This window comes from Dermacentor variabilis, chromosome 11 (assembly GCF_050947875.1).
Source record: "Dermacentor variabilis isolate Ectoservices chromosome 11, ASM5094787v1, whole genome shotgun sequence".
NCBI lineage: Eukaryota > Metazoa > Arthropoda > Arachnida > Ixodida > Ixodidae > Dermacentor > Dermacentor variabilis.
The window spans coordinates 44,949,976-44,971,521 of NC_134578.1; the positions used below are offsets into that span (position 1 = coordinate 44,949,976).

Sequence of the window (21,546 nt, forward strand, 5' to 3'; positions counted from 1 at the left end):
ACATATGTTTGCATATATAATCATGCTCCTTCTTCGAATATGTCCGCCGAGATACCGTCCGACCTAGCAGCTGTCACGCGAAACACCGGGTGGGTACGCGAAAAAAAAAAAGAAAGCCTCGCCTTAAAATTTCCAGGCGTTGTTGATCTTTTCTTTTATTCAAATGTCCCGTTCGATTTAAAGAAGGTCCGAAAACGCCTGCGCATCCATCCATGCATATCTATCTAGCTATCTATCTAGCTATCTATCTATACCTATCTATACCTATACCTATCAATATCTATACCTATCTATACCTATCAATATCTATACCTATCAATACCTATCAATATCTATACCTATCTATATCTAGATATATCTATACCTATCAATATCTACACCTATCTATACCTATCAATACCTATCAATATCTATACCTATCTATATCTATCTATATCTATACCTATCAATATCTATACCAATCTATACCTATATATACCTATCAATATCTATACCTATATATACCTATCAATATCTATACCTATCTATACCTATATATACCTATCTATCTATACCTATCTATATCTATATATACCTATCTATACCTATACCTATCTATACCTATGTATACCTATCTATACCTATACCTATCTATACCTATGTATACCTATCTATACCTATACCTATCTATACTATCTATACCTATACCTATCTATACCTATCTATACCTATACCTACCTACCTATCTACCTATCTATACCTATCAATATCTATACCTACCTACCTATCTACCTATCTATACCTATCTATACCTACCTACCTATCTACCTATCTATACCTACCTACCTATCTACCTATCTATACCTATCTATACCTACCTACCTAGCTCTCTACCTAGCTCTCTATCTAGCTCTCTATCTAGCTCTCTCTCTCTCTATCTATCTCTATCTCGATCTCTCTATCTATCTATCTGTAACCCGTAGCAATGAAATTTTAGCTTTGAACATGTAGACCTCAGCCTATAGACCAGAAAATACGGCATGCCGTCTGATTATGGCACTATTGAGCCCCTTTGACAGCTTCCCCTTCGAATTAGCACAGCACGCACACGGAGTAGGTGTCGCAGCACCAAAAGTGACGTCCGTGTTCCTTGTGTTATCGGCAGGCCGAAATAAGCGGCGGCGAGGGAGCGCTGATCGCCATCAACACGGTGATGGCGTTGGGCAAGATGGCGGTAGCTCTGAGGGGCACGCCCAGGACCGAAAAGTCGGTGCTGCAGTTCTTTCAGCAGCGCTTCTGCAAGCCCCCTTCAACGCTGGACACGCTCATCGTGGACCAGATGGGCCGCATGCTGGTCGCCAAGGTGGACAGGTCTGTCAGGGACGAGATCATGAAGATGCTAACCATGGTCACGCTGGTCTCCAACTCCATGCAGGCCAAGATCGCCGACGCCGGCCTCAAGTGAGCTCGCGCGGCAGGCATTGTTGAGTGAACGGGAATAGAGCGGCTTATGAGAATAAATACTTAATGCGGAAATTTGGGCTTGTTGGAACTCGGACAGCTTAAAATAAAGACGTTAGGAAAAAAGAAAGCACGCACACATAAAAAGAGATGACAGGACAAGGAGGAGGCTAGTTTTTTATGCCGATCTTCGCCGTCATCTGAAAGCCAACGTGCTTTCTGGTCCTGTCATCTTTCCTGCGTCCTTCTGAGGTGTCTATTTTATATAAGAGCTGGAAACGTTTATGATGTCTCAGTTTAATCGAACAAGCTCTTGATCTATTATGAGTATATCGTCTTACGTCAGTCAGCACAACAGAAATGCAGTAAGACTAGCCGAAGCTGGTGTTCTTTCAAGCTGAAATGCAGCTTAATGAAGATTTGCTGTTATTGAGTAGTTGACTTCAATTTGCCGTACAGGATGTCGGACATCAAGAGGGGTCAAACAAGGGATGTCTCAAGCTAGTATCAGGCTAGTTTCAACAAGGGGACTTGTCGAAAATTTGGCAACCCTCCTCTCCCTTTCGAAGGTTTGGTTTCAGCGTTCCACACTCAGCTCGATAACTAGCCAGGTCCGCTTGCCGAAACATTGGCTCCAGCCCTAGAAATAATTTGCTCACCTTCTGGCCTTGTTTTTATTAATGGCACGCGTACACCGAGAGAGCAGCACCATGTTTTCGCAGCACTGGCGCTTAATCTTGTCGTAGGCTTACATGATAATATAACTTACGGATGCTCTGCTCTCGGCAAACGCTGTGCTTTAGACACTTCAGGTAACTAATCAGTCACTATAGTTCTGCCTGAATATGATCCCAATATTTTCCACTCAAAAGAACGAAATGAACATCCTCGAGCGCTTACTTTCAGGTTTCCCGGCTACAAGCACGTCGCGTTGCCCGTCATCAAAGTCCTCGTCAAGGTAGCCTCGGGCATTGACGGGGCCGACGAGAAGCTCGAACTGCTCAGCACTCTCCTCGAGCTCTTCGTGCAGATCGGACTCGACGGGTGCCGCTACTGCGAGAACCAGCTGGCATTCAAGGACTCGGGCTGCGCCGCCAACATGGGCGTTCTCATACCTGTCATCTCGGCGTTGGTGCAACGCATGGACCCCGTGGTGGGTGCCAAGCCGAGGATGCACAAATTGTTCTGGGACTTCTGGCTTTACGCCTCGCTCATGGGCTTCACCGTGCTGTCTGGCGTGTGGCCCATAGACTGGTACTACGGGACCGCCGACATCGCGCTCAAGTCACCGATCCTGGTGTGCAAGGAACACCTGAGACCCATCCTGCAGTTCAACAACCCCGTGCGCCACGAGACCTCGGCCATCGTCGACCTCAACGACGTCAAGTTTCAGCTGCTGAAGGAACTCAAGGGAGGCACCGAGATCAGCACCATACTGTACAAGATGAACTTCCAGCAGGCCACCTATCTGCTGTCGGTCAACGACCTGGAAGCGCTGAGGATCCAGAACTCGGTGACCACCAAGACCCCGTACCAGACCATGATGCAGTACCTCGAATTCCCGCTCATACAGAAGGACAAGGGTGGAATGTTCATATGCATGTCGGCGGTTGCCGATAAGGTCTTCGACATGTTTCTCGACGTGATGCAGGACAAACCCAAGCACCAGGAGCGCGAAACCGAGCTGGAGGAGGCGTTTGTCTTTCTCCTTGTGAAGTTCGTCGACCCCGAGAAGCAGATTCGGCGTGTAGCCGACAAGTTTATCTCGAACTTCATCGATCGCTTCCCACACTTGCTGTGGAGCCGCAAGGTGAGATGATGTGCAGCACGTTTGTTTGCCCCATTAGATGAGATAAGCAACGCGTTCGGTGTTACACTTGGGGATAAAACGCACTTGAAAACTTGTGCAGGACTCGTAACAGGCGTTATAATGCGTTGTATAACATGGGTTAGCCTGTGCCATACTCAGATAATTTGGGTAAGTATAGATGAACCACTATGCATCTTAATTAATGTTTTATTATACTGCGACGGTAAGTATATACGAGAAATACTCAAGACAGCCCGATGAGATTCAGCGACTACGTACTAAGTAGAAATATGAAGTACTTGGTGTGCTTTTCTGTGCTAATTTGTAGCTAGTCTTGCATTATTGCCCGTGAGGGCTTTATACTGGACACCTGAACTTACCGACACTGTTCACAATACACAGAACTGAAGCGAAACACGTAAGAGCATGCAATCGTTTAAAGCGAAACGCGGTATGGTTGAAGTGCTTGATTTTTAGACATGACTGAAACACCATTTGCGATTTAACCAAAATCTGTTATACGAAACAATGAAACATAGAGGACACATGCCTTTATCTGAGCTGCCGTGCTTGCTTAATATAGAATCCTGAAAGCAGTCTAGTTATCGCTTCTCGTATGAATCGAAACTTTTTAAGGCCTTAAGTGACTCATTGCAATGGCTCGTATCCAAAAAAAAGCGGTGTCTAGCTAGTCCAGTAAAGCAAAGAATATAATTCCCAGGAATGGCTCATACGCCCGTAAGTAAGCAAAGATTCAATAGTTGAATATGAATGAAGAAACGAAGGAAAGAATAGAAAGAACAAAGAAAGGAAGAACAAAGACTGGAACAGCAAAGAATGAAATAACCTTTAGGTAGTGTATTAGGTGCTCGCATGTGTCATTGAGGAGGTCGGCCTATAGCGCCATACATTCTTCACACTGCGGCTCGTTATGTCTTGCAAGAAGCCTGACTACTCTCATTGCGTAACTTAATGTATTAGCACGGGTGCAGCAGGCCTTCGCCTTTACGTGTTACAGCAGTGTAAAATGCTGCCGAATTTTATGTTCCGTGTGCAAATGCACACTTGAAAAGCTGTGGTGTTAGAAAAGGACGACTCGTTTCCAAGGGAAGCTATTCTTACGGGAAAACGGCCAGTCGTTAATAGTGTAAATATGGAAACTAGCGCGCATATGCTGTTTTTTTAATGACAAAACTTAGCATTGTTGACAGAAAGTAGGAAAATAGACAAACCCTCATTGAATAAGATGAATTATATTATTTGGTAATTTCTAAGAAAATTTCAGCCAGTCACCGTACGTAATCACCTTATTGAAATGTTCCTCAAAACATCCAGTTCGATGAGGGCGAAATGCAAATACACCCGTATAGTCTGAATTTGGTGTACGTTAAAGAACCCCATACGGTCGAAATTGACCCGGAGTACCAATTATAGCGTGCGTCGTAATCAGATCGTGGTTATGGCACGAACAACCACGGATATTAACTTTAATTTAAGACGGTGCATACTTTTGCTTGTTCAGATAGAAACAACTCTTAAGACGACCATCTCTATAGACAAGGAAAACATGAATTGCATTTATGGGTAATATGTCATGCTTCGAAGAGAGAAAAGTGCTTTGTAGGACAGCTTATCCGCACGTTGCATCCGTACCGTCCACTGGTTAAGTCCTCTGGGCCATGCTCGACATCTGGCAAGTGCTGGCCTACTATCAGTGAGTCATAAGGTTGAAAAGTAGTGCAGTGGTTGATAGAGAGACCAATAACTTGCCCTCTGGCAAAAGGAAACAGTCACTAAATGGCTGATGCCGGTGGGAGCCATCACGGTTCAGAAAGCGACACATGCTTTGCATTGCTTGGCTCAGGCTTACGGGCTTCGCAACCATGCCGCCATTCGGGCAGGTCCTCTGGGCCATGCTCGACATCTTGCAGGCGCTGGCCTACTCCCTGGAACTCGATGCCAACGAGACCGGTCAGGAGGTGATAGTCCCCTTCACCCCGTACTCGATCACTCTGACCGACACCATGGAAGGCCGCGAGACCATCGTACGGGACCTGGCCGCCCATTGCCAGGGCATCGTTCAGGAGGCCGTCAAGTGGGCGCCCATAGCGACTCGCTCCCACCTCCAGGAGTACATGGTCACCAACTCGGAACTGGTAGAAGCGCTGACCCAGCACACGGGCGTCGGGCTGGCCATCGAGAGCATCATGCTTTTCGCGGGCCTCAACGCCAGTTCTTCGCCCCAGTCGACGTCCCTGCTGGAGCGATGGCCTGCTTGCGTGAAGAAGGACTACTCCGAGTTCGTCTGCTCCATGGAGATTCGCTGCCGGTACTCGGGCGAGGTGGCGGGCCTGCTCATGAGCTCCAAGAACACGGATTACACGAGGAAAGAGCTCGCGGCCAAGCTGCTCAACCAGCTGAACACCAGCTGGAAGACTTCCAACAAGAAGCTCCACAAGCGGTGCATCTTCCGCATCTGCGCCCTGCTGGTCAGCATGAAGGGTCTCGACCGGAGGCTGCTGCGGGCGCTCTGTTGGTCGCCCGTCGAGTACTTCTCCGAGGAGCCGACGCGCAACGCCATCTACTGCTGGCAGTGGCTGCTGGCGGCCAAGCCTGAAGAGGAACTGCGCTTCCTGCACGAGATGTCCAACGCGTGGCAGGCGACGGTCGAGCGAGAGCTGGGTATCTTCTCGAAGGACCCCGTGCAGACGGATCCGTGCGCCGTGGGCGAGAAGAGCGACTTGCGCCCAAAGTCGCCGTACATAGCCCCGCACGAGGTTTGGGGTCATTCTTTTTTTTCTCTGGGATACAATGCAAAGCAGTACGATTTATCGGTCAAGCAATGTCAGTTAGGTACTTTTATAGGTGTTACAAGGGCGGAATTTACCATGATTTGTTTTACAAAGCTCGAAACTCCAGACGAGCAGGAACAAGAGCCAATACGGAAACACTGAAGTTTTTGTGGATTATAATATAAATTCGAATCACCAAAATAGTGCATGGTAAACTAGCCATTGAACGTCTCAGTCACTGATGTCAGCCTTACAGAAAGTTTGGGTTTAGTAACTGGTGATACCATCAAAAAACTTTTTTTTCTGCTAACAATTCTCAACTGGAATAATCATTTGGCCGAAATCGTAGAACGTTGAACATTTGAGTGATTTCCAAATGCGCTGACTGTATAATGAGGCATATGACTGCCAGTATAGTAAATAAGAAAAGCATCAGCCTGGAGCCAACGTTTTCACGAGGGGGAGTTGTGGTTGTCGGTGTACTGAGGGACGCAAGTCCACCTCTTGAAACGTCGGCTCACTGTGATCCAGTTAAATTTTGTCTTTCTGCGAACCCTCAGTCTTATTTGCCATTCCGTGTGCCTGTTTTTTCGCGTGCACTGGGACCGTATGGTATACAGGCTAGCACAGTGTCACGCACAACGGCTGCTTCAGTCACAAATTACGATTTACCGTTGATCAATGTGGCAGCTAAATTTTATTTTATGGTGCTGGAGACTCCATCGAAAGAAAAAGGAAGTAGTAGAGAGAGAGAGAGAGATAGATAGAACATTTATTCTTAATGAAGTGGGGCGACTTCCTTGTAGGGTAGAATGGTGTTTTGTGTGTATGCTAGTGCGTGCTCATATGCATATATATATTCCACACTTCGTGTTCTACACTGATACAGATGTCTAGGCTGCGGAATAACCAGGTTCTTGGCAGCTTGAACAGGCCCGTCGCCCCTGAAGTCAGTGCTTGGAAGCGGCACAATGTCAAACGTACACAGATACAAGCATAATGAAACAAGACAAATAGTAAAAATTGACATCCTAGGGAAATTAAACATTGATTTATTGCGCAGTCGGACGTCGCATTTTTTCTGTAAGGATAATTGAATCACTAGTACAACGATTTTGCACAAGTTAGTAATAATGGCTTCATGCGTTACGAGAAAGGAAAATAATGCATTGGTTTGCCGTTACTGACGAAACTCTGCACGTAAAACATCTTTGAGAACATGGCATAGTTCTTTCGGTATGTGGCCGTGTGTGCAGATCTGGGCAAATTGAAGGCGCCGCACTCGCAGCATAATGTCCAAGCATAATGTGCGGGATTTTCCCCCTTTCCTACATCGTACAGAACTGGCAAAAAGAAAGTCGCGTACAGGACTGGCGCGCAGCGTACCCGAGGGGGGATAATTTCCACTACGGAACCAAACGCGCCATTTCCGTCGCAGGTGTGGGTCAACTTCATCGTCGAGAAGATCGAGTCGGCAAAGTTCAGCAGCCAGGCCGAGATAGAGATCTTCACCAACCTCATCTACCGCTCGTTCTCGCCCACCATCGGCGACGAGAAGTTCAGCTGCCGCCACATCTCGGTGGTGGGCACCCGGTTCAACCTGCTGAGCAGCGCCGTGTCGCTGCTGCAGAGCGACGCCGACGCGCTCAGCAGTCAGATGATCCGCAGCATCCTCCGGGAGCGCATCTACTCCGCCTGCCTGGACTACTTCTGCGGCCCGCAGCTGTACCCGACCGAGCGGGGCGGCAAGCTGCGCGAGAACATCCTCATGATGGTCAAGTTCTGGATGGCGATGCACAACGACAAGAAGTTCCTGCGCCGAACCAGCTTTGGTAGGGAGATCGTGGGCAACCAGCTGTCTAATCGCAGCCAGGGGTCGTCGGCGGGCAGCTCAGCGACCGAGAGTGGGTAAGCGCACGTGTCGTTCAAAAAATATGTATATACCGAGCATGTGTTGGTGGGCTAGTTGGTTAAGCATGATTACAAAGACGGCGCCGAATAAAACAACACACGAAGAAGGGGGACACGAGACAGCACGTAGGCGCACTAACAACTTAGTGCGCCTACGTGCTGCCTCGTGTCCCTCTTCTTCGTGTGTTGTTTTATTCGGCGCCGTCTTTGTAATCATGTATATACCGCTCGTATTCATCTATATATGCTTGGTGCATTCAGTTGAATGCGTTTGTAATGGGCGTTCCAAACAAGTGCCATTGCATGTTCGCTGGCACGCGCTTGAAGCGATCATTGGTGAGTGTTTGTAGTTCTTTCAAAGCACGTACGGGTCTGCTCAACGAAGCATCTTTTTTTATTGTGCGTTACTAGAAAAGTGGCCAAACGAGAAGAGGAAGGTTCAGCTTTGGGCTTACTGAGTTGCCCATCTAAGTACGTATGTACCGTATATAGGAACATTTACTGTCGCAACAACCGATAAAGTCTGAATGAAAATTGCTATGCGTTTAAGTGAGGAAATTTATATCTTAGCAACTTGTAGAAGAAGAGTGTTTCGTAAATTTTTTACACTTTAGATGTCATAATAGATGCAACTTACAGAATTGCGATATCCGTTTTGGATTATGTACCTAGGTGTAAACTTGTTGCTTGAGTGTTTTCAATTTTATCGATTTTTATCAGGGAGTGAGAATGGAAGAGAGAAAAAGGAAATCATATTTTATGACCGTGATGTGTGTAGCAAAAACGCGGTAGCTTGCGCATTTGATAGTTCGGAATAGGGAAATGTGTACGAAAATGCTTGAACCGGAATAATTCTGTGCACTCATATTTACTCCGCATTACAACTTTACCTCAACGAACGCTCCTATGCAGTGAAGACCAGCACTGCGCGGTACTGCTAGTGAAGCGACGATCGACCCGTATGGATATGTTTTCGCTTTGCGATTTTCAGCCTGGCGGTGGCTGCGTATGGCGAAGAGAACTAACCTGCGATGAGTACAAGCTAAGCGTACTGAGGGCTGATAGCTTCGTTCCCGCTGTGTTCTCGGCGATTTGTTCGTGTTGAAGCGAGAGGCAGCACGAAGGTCGATTCGCTCGCTGCTGCTGCCACGCTTTCTCACGTCAGCGTTTGAAGGGCGAGTGTCCGCGGTCATCGAGTGAGATGTGCTCATGTTTGCCCATGCGCACGTGGCGCCAGGCTTGTTGATTCAGTTACTATGCGAATGTTAATAAGTTTATACGGTCCATAAAACTACTGTCCTTACTTTGTATAAATCTCTAATAATTTGCTATCGCAATCGATGCTGCGCTTCTAGAGCGAAACTCAGACTTCAGTATGTGGACGCGATACTAGTTGAGCTATGCTCGGAAGGCCTACGTAGCAATCCTGGTTGGCTTCAGCTTCTGTATTGCGCTTTATTGTGCAAGGTCTTGCTTTGCATAATACTCCAAATAATATATAACGATCCAAATATTTTCTTTAGAGAGAAAAAAATTAAGCGCTACAAATTATGGGAGTCCTCGTGTTAAGATGAGCGAAGTGTGCGAGGATTCATTGTACCACTCAGCTACGCGCACGACGCCTACACACGACATAAACATTCCAGGACATTTCGATAGTTATTACACAGCGGTAGTTTAACAACCGTTTGATTGGTTGATAATTATCATTATAAAAAAACAGACACGCGCTTAAATGTTTCACACGTCCTATATTGTAAACAGTTTGCTAAATAGAGAGGTATGATGAGGAGGCCAGGGTATTGCAACAAAACGAACAGGTCAGTGACAACGCACGACTGTCTTTCAGTTACACGCAGGCCGAGTCGTTTCCCACGACACCCGCCGGCTGGCAGCAACAGGGTTACAGCCGACCGTCGACCGAGAGCTCGACGACAACGACGCGACAGACGACCACGACCACCACGACGTCGCGGGAGATGCGCGAGACGCCGCTCATCTCGGACACGGCGTACTCCAAGGAGTACCTGCGCAAGCGCTCGCTCATACTGGCGCTGCTGTCGGTGGAGATCGAGTTCCTGATCACGTGGTACAACCCGCTCTCGCTGCCCGACAGGGTCGTGCCCGGCGAGGAGATCATCAGCGCGTGGAGGAGCCAGCACATCACCGAGCGGGGCTGGGTCGACATGGCCCAGTGCGCCTGGAACCTGTCGCCCATGCTGGCCGTCTATCTGCCGAGTCGCTTTCGGTAATGGTGTGCTCATTAAAAGATATGAACGCGTGGGGAGAACGGAGCGACTCCGCGAAGTTCGCGATAGAGCACGTGCTTCGCGCATCGAGTGACAGCGCGTGGTAACGGTGATGATTAGGTGAAAGCGGTCACCGGCAAAATGTAACAGCGTACCCATCACGATACGTATTACGGTTGCCGTAGTTTCATGATGGTGGAGAATATCTGGGACAATACTCCTCGAACTACTCGAGGCAGTTACACCTTTGATGTTGTTCTGAACGAATAGAACATTATAATTTTTTGCCTTTAGAAATGGCTCTTTGGTATTGGTATGAGCTGTACTAAAGTGAGACCAATTTAGCATCGTACAGGCGTAAAAGCTTGTGCATATGACATGCACAATTACGAAAGGCCTTGCGATATTTAGCCAAAGGGGGCCGTCCTTTCAGACTGGCAACCGGCTCTGTGCCACTTAGCTTCTCCTGTAGATGCGTTGTCAGCGAGATAATCATTGCGAATGTATTTCCGCAGCGTTTTTATTTCGGAAATGAGAGTCGCGCAACAGAAATCGGTCGCCAGTTGTGATATGGTTGATACCTTCAGCAGCGCTACTGTGGTCGGACACATGATCCCATATACATTCATGTAGGCTTACGTTGCATCTTTGTCCACTTCGTCAAAAGTTGACTATACAGAGGTCTGTCAGCTGTTCTCGGCTGAACACATCGCTGGCCTTTTTCTCCTGCAGGTCGTCCGAGGCGCTGCGCAACGAAGTCACCAGGCTGGTCCAAGCGAACCCCGACCTCGTGTGCCACATGCCCGAGGCCCTCCAGTACATGATCACGCCCGACTTCGTGCTGGAGGACAACCCGGACCTGTCCTACCTGCAGGCCTGGGCGCCCGTGTCCCCCGTCAAAGTGCTCGCCTACTTCTCGCGCCTGTACTCGCCGCACCCGATCACGGCGCAGTACGCCATCCGGGTGCTGTCGGCGTGCCCACCGGACGTGCTCATGTTCTACATCCCGCAGCTGGCGCAGGCGGTGCGATACGACACCATGGGCTACATCCGCAACTTCATCATCACGTCGGCCAACATCAGCCAGCTGCTGACGCACCAGTTCATCTGGAACATGCGCACCAACATGTTCCGCGACGAGGACGGCCAGGAGAAGGACGCCGACCTGTACGAGGTGTTCAACTCCATGATCGACACCATGGTCAGCAACCTGACGGGCAAGGAGAAGCTGTTCTACGAGTCAGAGTTCGACTTCTTCACCAAGATCACCGCCATATCGGGCGTACTGAGGCACTTCCCAAAGGTGACGGATGTTGGGTGGGCCGTTTCCCACTGGTTGCGCTGATGAGTGCTCAGTTCCACTGGCACTGATTAGCCATAAATGACAATTCTATGTGGTATATAACTTTGTGGCTTTGGTCCGGCATTTGTGGTGTTAGAGTGTAAGTGCTGCAACCTTCGCCGTATCCTTCAGTGGAACCGAACATCTTTGTAACATATTACTGAGCGCATAAGAGTTCGTAGTGGTATCACAATTTATCCGATGTAGCCTTGTCGGTAAGAATAACCGAAAACGTGCTGATACGAAGACGTTAAATGTAGCACATTGGTTCTTGATTGTCGACAGAAATAGCCGTCGCTTGGTTAGAGGTTCGGTTACTGCCAATTAACTATCTAACATGACAATGAGACCTGCTCTTTGCGGCATCTCGAATGAAGCATCAAATTTCTTGACGCCCTTTAGTTGTGTGAAGTTGTTAACGTCTGCACGCGTTGTAATGTTCCAGTTAATATTTGCCATCAAACGTAATGCGCAGCGGTCGTCCTAACGCCGTCAAAGTTGGTCATTTCTTTTCTCAGCTTCCTGTCTTTCTATTCTCGAGGCTTCGGTTGCTTCCGCTCTGGTCATATTTCGCGTGGGGAATATCGCCGACGTGCCCCAGTCGCGAGCAACATTGCACTGTGCGCGCCGAAGCTCAATGGAATCGCGTGTCCGTTACGGTTTTGCTGCATTCGAACCGGTCTCTCTTTCCGGAAATGCTCCAGACGAGCCGTGACTGCCTTCCAGCTGATGCGCTATGCTAGCCCACGGCTAGGTGTCGCCGTAGTTGGTATGCCGTTAGCGTAACGCTATCGCCCGAACACTCGGCCGCTGCGCCATGCTTAGTTGTATACATGCAGTATGCTTAATTTAAGGAAAAGTGAAACTTTGAAGCAGCTTCTACCTTCTAGTGAAGCGCTTTTTTTTTGCTGCGAATCACTGAATGGGGTAAAGAGTTTGCTCTGAATCGAAGTCACATGTTTCGCTGCCTCTCGCAGAATGACGCGTCTGTCATCAAACTGTGGCCGAGGCGCGGCACAGAAGTTTCGACCAAAGCCAGACATTGCGTAATATACCACGATACTGTCTCCGCGTCACCAATTGAAAGACTGCGAAATTGGGCTCTTGTCGTTTATACAAATTTGTTTAAACATACCCCGTTTACTTAAACGATCTCATGCCACTATTTTACAAAACATGACTACAGCTCTTCAATGCCCAGAATTGATGTATGCCTGTTTCGACGATGCCACGTCTTGCCTATCTGTCTTCCAGCGGTGCTTTTTTAGAGCCAGTGTTTGCCTCCGGCGGCAATTCTTGTGAGTGCTTTTCTGTTTGGCTAACCCGCGAAACCGCAGTGCAAGAAGATCAATGACCAGTTCTACCTTAGTAGTAACTAAGCCAGGTGTACAGACGGGCTGGTTGGCAATGCATAACGAAAGCGACAACTGCGCGGAAACAAAGGAATGAGCTGGTGGAGTTCAAATCCACGCCCCAGTGACCGCTCTCTCTGGGTAGGAGAAGCCAATTACGAAGGCCATGATTTTGCTAACTGCATGCGTCGAAAGCGGCTGCGCTGCCGGAAACACGTAATAGAGGTCCTGTTTTAGACGTCACCTATATATCATGGCGACAGACATAGGGCAGTTGGGAGTCAACGCTTGTGTCCCGAACCTCGCCTGCTTGGTTGCTGTAATTGCTTTCTTCACAATGGAAAATTTACGGCAGCGACCAAGGGCATTGTAACTGTTACTTGCTATCAAACAAGGGCCTGTTTCTGAAACTAGATTGAAGCATCAACTTCCTTTGCCCCATCGGTATACATATCCAAGAGCACCTTTTTATGTTATAATAATGAGCGCATAACCATTCGTAGTGGTCTCACAATTTATCCCACGTGGCCTTGTCGGTAAGAATAATCGCAAACGTGGTGATACGAAGGCGTTAAATTAGCACGATCCAAACATGACCGAAGAGAAGAAATTACGCCATCTGATGCATGGCGTTAAGCAGGAGCTGTTTGCAGGACTCGTCCGCAACCCACCACACAGTGTTGCTGAGTTTCGTACCGAACATACTACAAGTGCACTGTACGTGTTTCGCCGCGTTCTCATCAGTTGGCTATAAAGTGATTCTCGCAATCCAATCCAAAGCCCCAGTTGCCTCTGCTTTACTTGATGCTCCCATTCCGAGGCCTGTCATTGCTCCTTCGCTCAGGGCCCGGAGCGCAAACGTGCCTGCCTCTGCGAGCTGTCCAAGATCAAGGTGGAGCAAGGGTCGTACCTGCCTTCCAGCCCCGAGGCCATCATCGTGGACATCGACTACGCGTCCGGCGCGCCCATGCAGAGCGCAGCCAAGGCGCCCTTCCGGGCAAAGTTCAAGGTGCGCAGCGTGGGCATCGAGAAGGTGCAGGAGATCGCCACCGCCGGATACAAGGACCTGCGCGACGCCGGCTACTTCACCTCCTCAGACCTGCGCAAGGAGCACTGGCAGGCTGCTATCTTCAAGGTCGGTGCACAGAGCCGTTCTAAAAAAAAATGCCGTAGTCAAAGAAGTCGGCTGTCCATACTACAGCGCTCAACGTGGGTTGACACCAGCGCTTAAAAGTCATTATAGCGAAGGTTTCTGTGCCTGCTGTCTTACCATATATATCCTTACATGCGATTACTGATTTTACAACTTGTGGTCTATCGGGACTGTGGGGACTTGTTGGTGTGACTTATTTAGAAAGCGTTCGTTTAGCGCGATTGCGTGAGAAAAAATGAAGGATGCGCAATACAGATCGTGCTGTCTTGTCTATTCTTTATTTCCCATGCACTCGGGCCAAACAAACCTTTTTCTAAGATTGTGGCCTGTTTTGTTTAGAGCAATGTGCTATATGTAAGAGCTACCTCGTATTTCCAAGGCTGACTTAACATGTACGTGTTGTGCATTACATCCGTAAGTAGCTAACGAGGCCATTTGTCTATGTTTCTGTTACGCCATCGCCACTGAACCACCATGGCAAGTTACTTTCGACAATCATCTGCCATGGCTGTTGCCAAAAATTCTTACTTTCCTCCAAAATCTTCGGCTCAAAATTAGCGCTCACGAAACCGGACACTGCCCCGAAGGGTCTAAATGGAAAAAGAAATACCTCATTGACTGACTGACACGAGCTTCGTTTAAATTGAGACCTCCGGGCACACTTTTAAAAGCACGCCGCATGAACACACGCATGCGGGTTCTCCGGGAACTCGCAGGTGGGTGACGACGTGCGGCAGGACATGCTGGCGCTTCAGGTGATAGCGCTCTTCAAGCACGTCTTCTGCATCGCGGGCATTGAGGTGTACCTGTTCCCGTACCGCGTGGTGGCAACCTCGCCCGGCTGCGGTGTCATCGAGTGCGTTCCGGACACCACGTCTCGGGACCAGCTGGGCCGACAGACGGACATCGGCATGTACGAGTACTTCCTGCAGAAGTACGGCGACGAATCCACGCGCGGCTTCCAGGAGGCACGAAGCAACTTCGTCAAGAGCATGGCCGCCTACAGCGTCGCCATGTTCCTCTTGCAGGCCAGTTCACCTAAATCTTTTCGTGTGTATTCAAGGGGCCGAATTCGCGCAGCTCTGTGCGTACGTGGTTTTATGCTACTGGTCGGCTGTCTTCGCTAATTAAATGCCCAGCATGAGGATTGGCTGAAATTTTCTCTTACGAACAGTTCCAGCGTAAGAGAATTTTGGTGTGACGGGCGCAGGTGTTTCAGCGAAGTTTTAATGCCCGAAGCACAGCAGTTTGAGGTAAACGAGTTTTTTTTCTGTGACGCATCACTGTCAGACCTGGCGTTTACGAAACCTTACTTTATGAAAGTTTCGATTTTACGAAGTGATTTCGATTCCTCGACACACATTCCTAAAGTCTAAGGTGGAGAGCGCATCGGTGAAAAAGGGAACTAAACCTCTCGCACGTTCTAATTCAGTTAGTGCGCATGCTATTCTTTCATATTGCGCGTAACGAAACCTGGGATAATATAGGCGCAAGGTAATTATATTTGCGTGCGAAGACGAATAGGGGATAAATTTCAGTTAATGCATGATATGAAATAGTATGACAGAGAAGAAAAATGACGGTGGTAAGGCTCTCTAGAACGTTGGAAGCTCTTTGACAATACAATACTCGCAAGATGCTTCCATGCAGAGGTGAGTTTGCGGCAATGCTATTTAGTTGACTGGGCACTACAGTTAAGCGATTGTCGTGATTGAGAGTTATTCTTTTGGTGCGTGAAAAGTTAGTTGATATGAGAAGCAGTTCATTGTAGATTACAATACATTCTTCCGTGTTTGGTCAAATTATTCTGATCTTTCTTTCGAGAACTGAACGTTAGATGTTTACGCGTTCTCCTTCTCTCAATGTAATTGTCGGTGTAACTGTCAAAGTAATGGTCGGTGGTTTGCGGTCAGACTTTCGCCGCTGGTACAAAATGGAGCCTGCTCTCGCGCGTCCGAGTTGTGGGCCGCGTTCGTCACCGAGCGCTGGATATATTTGAGACGCACGTGCAGTTAGTTGCACGAGAGCTTCGAAACTTTGAAGCTTAACAGGTCGCCTTCTTCGTTGGCGCTCACGCCGCCTTTTAAGATAACGGACGTATGACGAAACCGGCTCATATCTATAGCCACCTGTGCTTCCGCTACAGGCATACTCGCTAAGGGCTGTTCTTTTACGGAACAATACGCGATGAAACAGCAAATGCTGCCTAAACGTATTCACCGTAACAAGTACACGCCTTCAAGCACATTATTTGCTTAATAAAGAGAACAAATTTCTGGGAGCGTTCGGTAATTGGCTTAAATTGAATATCGCGACCATCAATGGCGCCTGCGCAACTTTCTTCTTTCTTTTACCACCAGGTGAAAGATCGCCACAACGGCAACCTGCTGCTGGACGAAGACGGCCACATCATCCACATCGACTTCGGCTTCCTCTTCGAGAGCTCTCCCGGCGGCAACATCGGCTTCGAGCCGGACATCAAGCTCACCGAGGAGATGGTGATGATCATGGGCGGCAAGCAGGAGGCCGAGCCCTTCAAGTGGTTCACCGAGCTGTGCGTGCGCTGCTTCCTGGCCGTGCGACCCTATCGCGAGGACGTGGTCACCCTGGTATCCCTGATGCTGGACACCGGACTGCCCTGCTTCCGCGGGCAGACGGTGCGCCTGCTGCGGCTGCGGTTTGCGCCCACGGCCACGGAGCGAGAGGCCGCTGCCTTCATGATCAAGATCATCAACGACTCGTACCTGAACATCAGGACCAGGACGTACGACATGATCCAGTACTACCAGAACCAGATCCCGTACTGAGGATGGCCCCAGCGGGGAGGGACGTGCCTGTTGAGGGCGGGGGGGCGAGCAGCGTCATGTACCAGATCGGACACCGGAAAGATCTACCACGAAGAGAAGCAGAACAAGGGGGTGCAAGAAACTTGCGCCTGCCTTTGTTTATGGACAATGGCGGCCGTGGTCACGAAGATCTTTGCTGATACTCCCGGCTTGCTGCGATTGCGGACAGTGGCCAGAGGTGAACCGCAACCTGGACGAGGGGACCTCTTGGCTTAGCGCGACATGGAACAGTTCAAAGCGCTCCTGTGAGGAGGTACCAGCATGTGGCACAATCACCTCTAAAGTCTACCGGAGAAGCTCGGCTGGAGCGGCGCAATGAACTTGGCGCTAATTACAATTAGCGGGCGTTGGCATCGCTATGGTGTCGCTCTTGGTGAGGAATTGTGGCTTGCGAAATTGACATTGACCGGAAATGCAGCGAGGGCGTCTAGTACCACGGTGGGAACGAAGCCCACGACGTTGGTCGTAAGGTGATGGAAGAGTAACGCCGCGTACGTAGTACAAATTCGTCCTTGTGCCCCGTGGCTCAGTAATTTAATAGCGATATTTTTGCTTTGATTATGCTGAATATAAGCATTATATACTTACAGGGATTGACTCCTCAAATTTACTATGAATTCAAATAATTGAAGCGCCGTTTTACTGGGTTCATTAGAATATTGGGAGTTTATCCAACTCACGTATTCATTGTAATTTGGACTTGGGAAACCATTACGACAATCAATATCAGTTAAGTTTTGGTTAGTCAGTATCGCACTCGAGTCTTTTCTACTGCTTGAAGTCGGAGGCACGACTGGCACGTGTTCAGGAGCCTACGTGACTCAAATATCAAGAAGCCTGCGTCACTTATTTATATTCTGTAGAACTGTGTGCCAGCAAATGTAGTCTCGCCTGAGCGTGTGTTTGATCATGTCGCCTGTAGCACGCTTTGGTGTTCTGAAAACTGATCATGACAAGGATTCTAATGATGGCCATTGTCTACTTGCAGTATACTCAACTTCGAGTTTTCATTTATTCAGGACCCGCCGTGGTTGCTCAGTGGCTATGGTGTTAGGCTGCTGAGCACGAGGTCGCGGGATCGAATCCCGGCCACGGCGGCCGCATTTCGATGGGGGCGAAGTGCGAAAACACCCGTTTGCTTAGATTTAGGTGCACGTCAAAGAACCCCAGGTGGTCGAAATTTCTGGAGTCCTCCACTACGGCGTGCCTTCATAATCAGAAAGTGGTTTTGGCACGTAAAACCCCATAATTAAATTTTTTAATTTATTCAGGTAACGTCACAGGCTCCAGAAGGAGTACTGAGCGAGGGTGGGTTACATACAATAACAGAGTGAGAAAAAAGCAAGTTGTACAATGATGCAAATATAAACTGAACTTGAAATGGGTAAGTACCCATTTTTCCAAAGATGAACCCAAATTGCGAAGTTGTACGGTAAAAGCCTTTCAGTAAACTGCAAAGTTATACGGTTAACGCAATCGTTACACAATTCCATCAACTGTGCTGATTACATCAGAAATAGAAGTAACAGCACACTAGCACAGTAGGCTTTAGCCAAGCGAACCAAATATATTTTATCTGAGGGTTACTAGGATGATAATGTCAGCAATATCAGGAAGACCATTCCAATGTTTAAAGGCACGTGACAAAACAGGAATTAAATGCATTGGAGCAACCGAAAATAAGGCGGAATCTGAGTTTAAATGTAGGCGCCAAGATATGAGGGATGGACCAACATGTGGCAAGGTAGACTCGTGCACTTTACGCATAATTTTATGTAGCAGCCAAAGCAATGTTACATTCTTCTGAGATTCCAAGGATAATAGTGACAATGACAACTTGATGTTAGCTAAGCTCAATTATGGGCTGAAATGTCTGACAATGAAATTTGCAGCATGGTTATTAATCGACTGGAGAATTATACATGGCTGGTGGGCTGACCAAACAGGAACCGCAAATTCCAGCCGGGGTTGCAAAAGTTCTTCGTATGCAGTCTCTGTGGTGAAAGATTTGCGGTGAGTGCAGCTAATGTTGCGTTTTAGATAACCGAGAGTGCGCGAGGCGTTAGCTGTTATTTTTTTCAACAAGGACAGACTACGAAGGAAGGACTAGGCGACAGATTATGGCGTTTTCTTGAGACTCGCTAAAGTACGCAAAAGTCTTTCTAGAAATGTTAGATAATGTTAGCGCTTGCTGACTCCAGTTCTGGTAGCTTTCCGGTAAAGATAACTTATGCAAAGCGCCACTAGAGTACTGTAAGCGCGAGAGTGCATCTCAATAAAAAAAAACTAAACTGCATAGGTCACCTCAAAACCAGTTCCCGCCAGTGGAGTCTGGAATCATACCGTTCCAAATACGATTGCGAGAAATGACTAAACACCTCCGTATTTCAGCGATCGAACAAGGGGTGTTTCTGATGACAAGTTCCTAAAGTTCCACAGACATTCAGTGTTGATGTTAGAGCTTGTTGTGGGGGGGATGCGCGACTCTCACGCGTCCCCTGATATGTTGTTTTCTCGCATAGCTCCCGTCTCCTGTAATCCGGCTTCGCCGCGTGGCTTTTCTGCGGCAGTCGGTATGCTTGCAGGGTAGTGCGAGAGATGGCGTGAGTGTTGCTCTGCTAACGGCATCTAACAGCGGGATTACTTTGGGGCAAAAAGGAGAAGGCTCTTCCTCTTGGGCTCGGGCTCGGAAAGCGGCGCGGACGTTCTGCGCGTGCGCCGATCCATGCGAGACCGTCTCGTGAGGCCTACCCCGGAATGGACGAACACGATCGTTCCGATGCGCCACCGTTCGCGTGACCGTACGCACGAACGACCAGGCGTTGGTGTCCAGCATGGGGCGAACATATTCGCTCCTTATCCGGTCGCGGTGAGTCGGACTTTCGCGATTTGTCGCGCGCCCATCAGCGTGTTTCGTGGATGGCAACTCAGATAGTAGGCATATTAGTCTATGAAAGGTGCAATAAATGCCCTTGTATTTGTTTGCGCTACTGTGTGGTCGTTCCTTTCTCCCAAGAGCACGGGTGAGAACCCCACAGTTGGTACGTCATAATGAAAGCCTTTCGGCGTAGCGCAGCTAACACATGGATGCAGAGAGAGAAGAAGACAGACACACAGCGCTTTCTGGTGTTTGTCTTGCTTTCCATCTGCATCCATGGATTATAGCTCTGCTACACCGAAAGGCCTTCATGATTTGAGACATTCTTCGTTCAACTACTGTTGATCCCCATTCCGCTGACATGCGTACCACTCGGCTCCAAAGTTAGTGCAGAATTAAGTATGTTTTCTGCGCAGCTCTTGCTCAGAATATTCTGCACCTCAAGTCTTTGAACACCCTGTATTCATTCTGATACAGCCTACGTGTACAGCGGCAGTTTTCTGCGGTGCCCTTTGAACGCGGTGACTTCGCACTCTCAGAACAAGAAAAGCATGTAATACTTTATTTACACAAGCCAGCTGAAAGTCCAATTTCTTATAGTGAACCAGTTCACGCGAGGGAGTTTGCTCTGCGTAATTGTGTCACGGCAAAATTGTTTTTTCAATTCTAGCACGTGCACGTTTTCGTAAATGGCCCACTGGGGCGATAAGTGGATAATTTCTTTTTTGGCTGAGACAGAAAATGCAGTTTGCTTGGAAGTGGGCGTTGCTTTTCGGTGTTACATGTACCATGTTCCTCACGAAGAGACGTTCTCTGGAAGGCTGACGCGTCTTTTCCTCGGCGATCTTATTCTGAACTGCGAAGTAATGTGGCGGGCCTTCAGCGGAGAGTTACTTTTAGCATGTTAGAAAAACTGGCAGACATGGACACAAGGAGAGGGAAATGGACAACACAACGCTATCAACTGAAGGGTCGCACAGGGGTGGAAAAGAAGGTAGACTCAAAACTTATCGGCGCTAGCTCAGGAATGCTTTAGCCACACGCCAAACTTATCTGCAAGTTTCCCTTTTCTAGGGTCGGCGTCTGCACGCCTAAACATTTTCAACATGAATTGCTGCCAACTAGCTCAGCTTTCTGTTTAGTTCTTAATTTTACCAGTAGCTCTTGAATACTCGTGACCGACGCCACAAGTGCACCCACACCAGTCGAGCACTGGGTATTCCTTAGGCTACCTCGACCTAACAACAGAACACAATCACCTGATAAGATTAGACAAACATCCTACTTTCCCGAGCGCGGGCACCTCCTCAGAGGTGAACTCACAGGAGAACCTCCTCACTTTAGTAATGTCGCTGTGGTGACAATCCCGACACGCCACACCTCCCAAGGCATTGCCGCCCGACAGCCTTGCCCAAGCCCTCATCCCACCCACCCACCCATATATATATATATATATATATATATATATATATATTGCCTATTGACTGACAGTCGCATCCACCCTTCATGGCCAAATGTTCCACGATTCCTCGCCGGATTTCTTCGGCCCAGTGTTGAAGCACGCCACGAGTCACGCTGGGGCCGAGCTCTTCGCTACATTTTTTTTTCACGTGCAATAACGCGTGTTCACGCTCTTGTGGCTGACAGATCTGAAATAGTTATCGATTGATTGCTGCCTTCATGAGTATTAACATGCCGAAGCAAAACTGGGGCTATAAGAACCACCGTATAGCCGAGGGCTTCAGATTAATTTTCGCCACCTAAGGTTCTTCA

General features: G+C 48.3%; 1 protein-coding gene across 1 annotated transcript; it reads left to right on the top strand.

The window, feature by feature from the left end:
* The first annotated feature begins 1,144 nt into the window (after positions 1-1,144).
* Positions 1,145-17,870, top strand: LOC142563615 (phosphatidylinositol 4-kinase alpha-like). The gene is made up of 10 exons (XM_075674190.1): positions 1,145-1,410; positions 1,957-1,973; positions 2,334-3,250; positions 5,152-6,027; positions 7,481-7,885; positions 9,744-10,201; positions 10,935-11,505; positions 13,741-14,031; positions 14,766-15,077; positions 16,410-17,870. The coding sequence occupies exons 1-10, from the start codon at positions 1,193-1,195 to the stop codon at positions 16,854-16,856; spliced, it is 4,512 nt and encodes a 1,503-aa protein (XP_075530305.1). The 5' UTR covers positions 1,145-1,192; the 3' UTR covers positions 16,857-17,870.
* Positions 17,871-21,546: the final 3,676 nt, after the last annotated feature.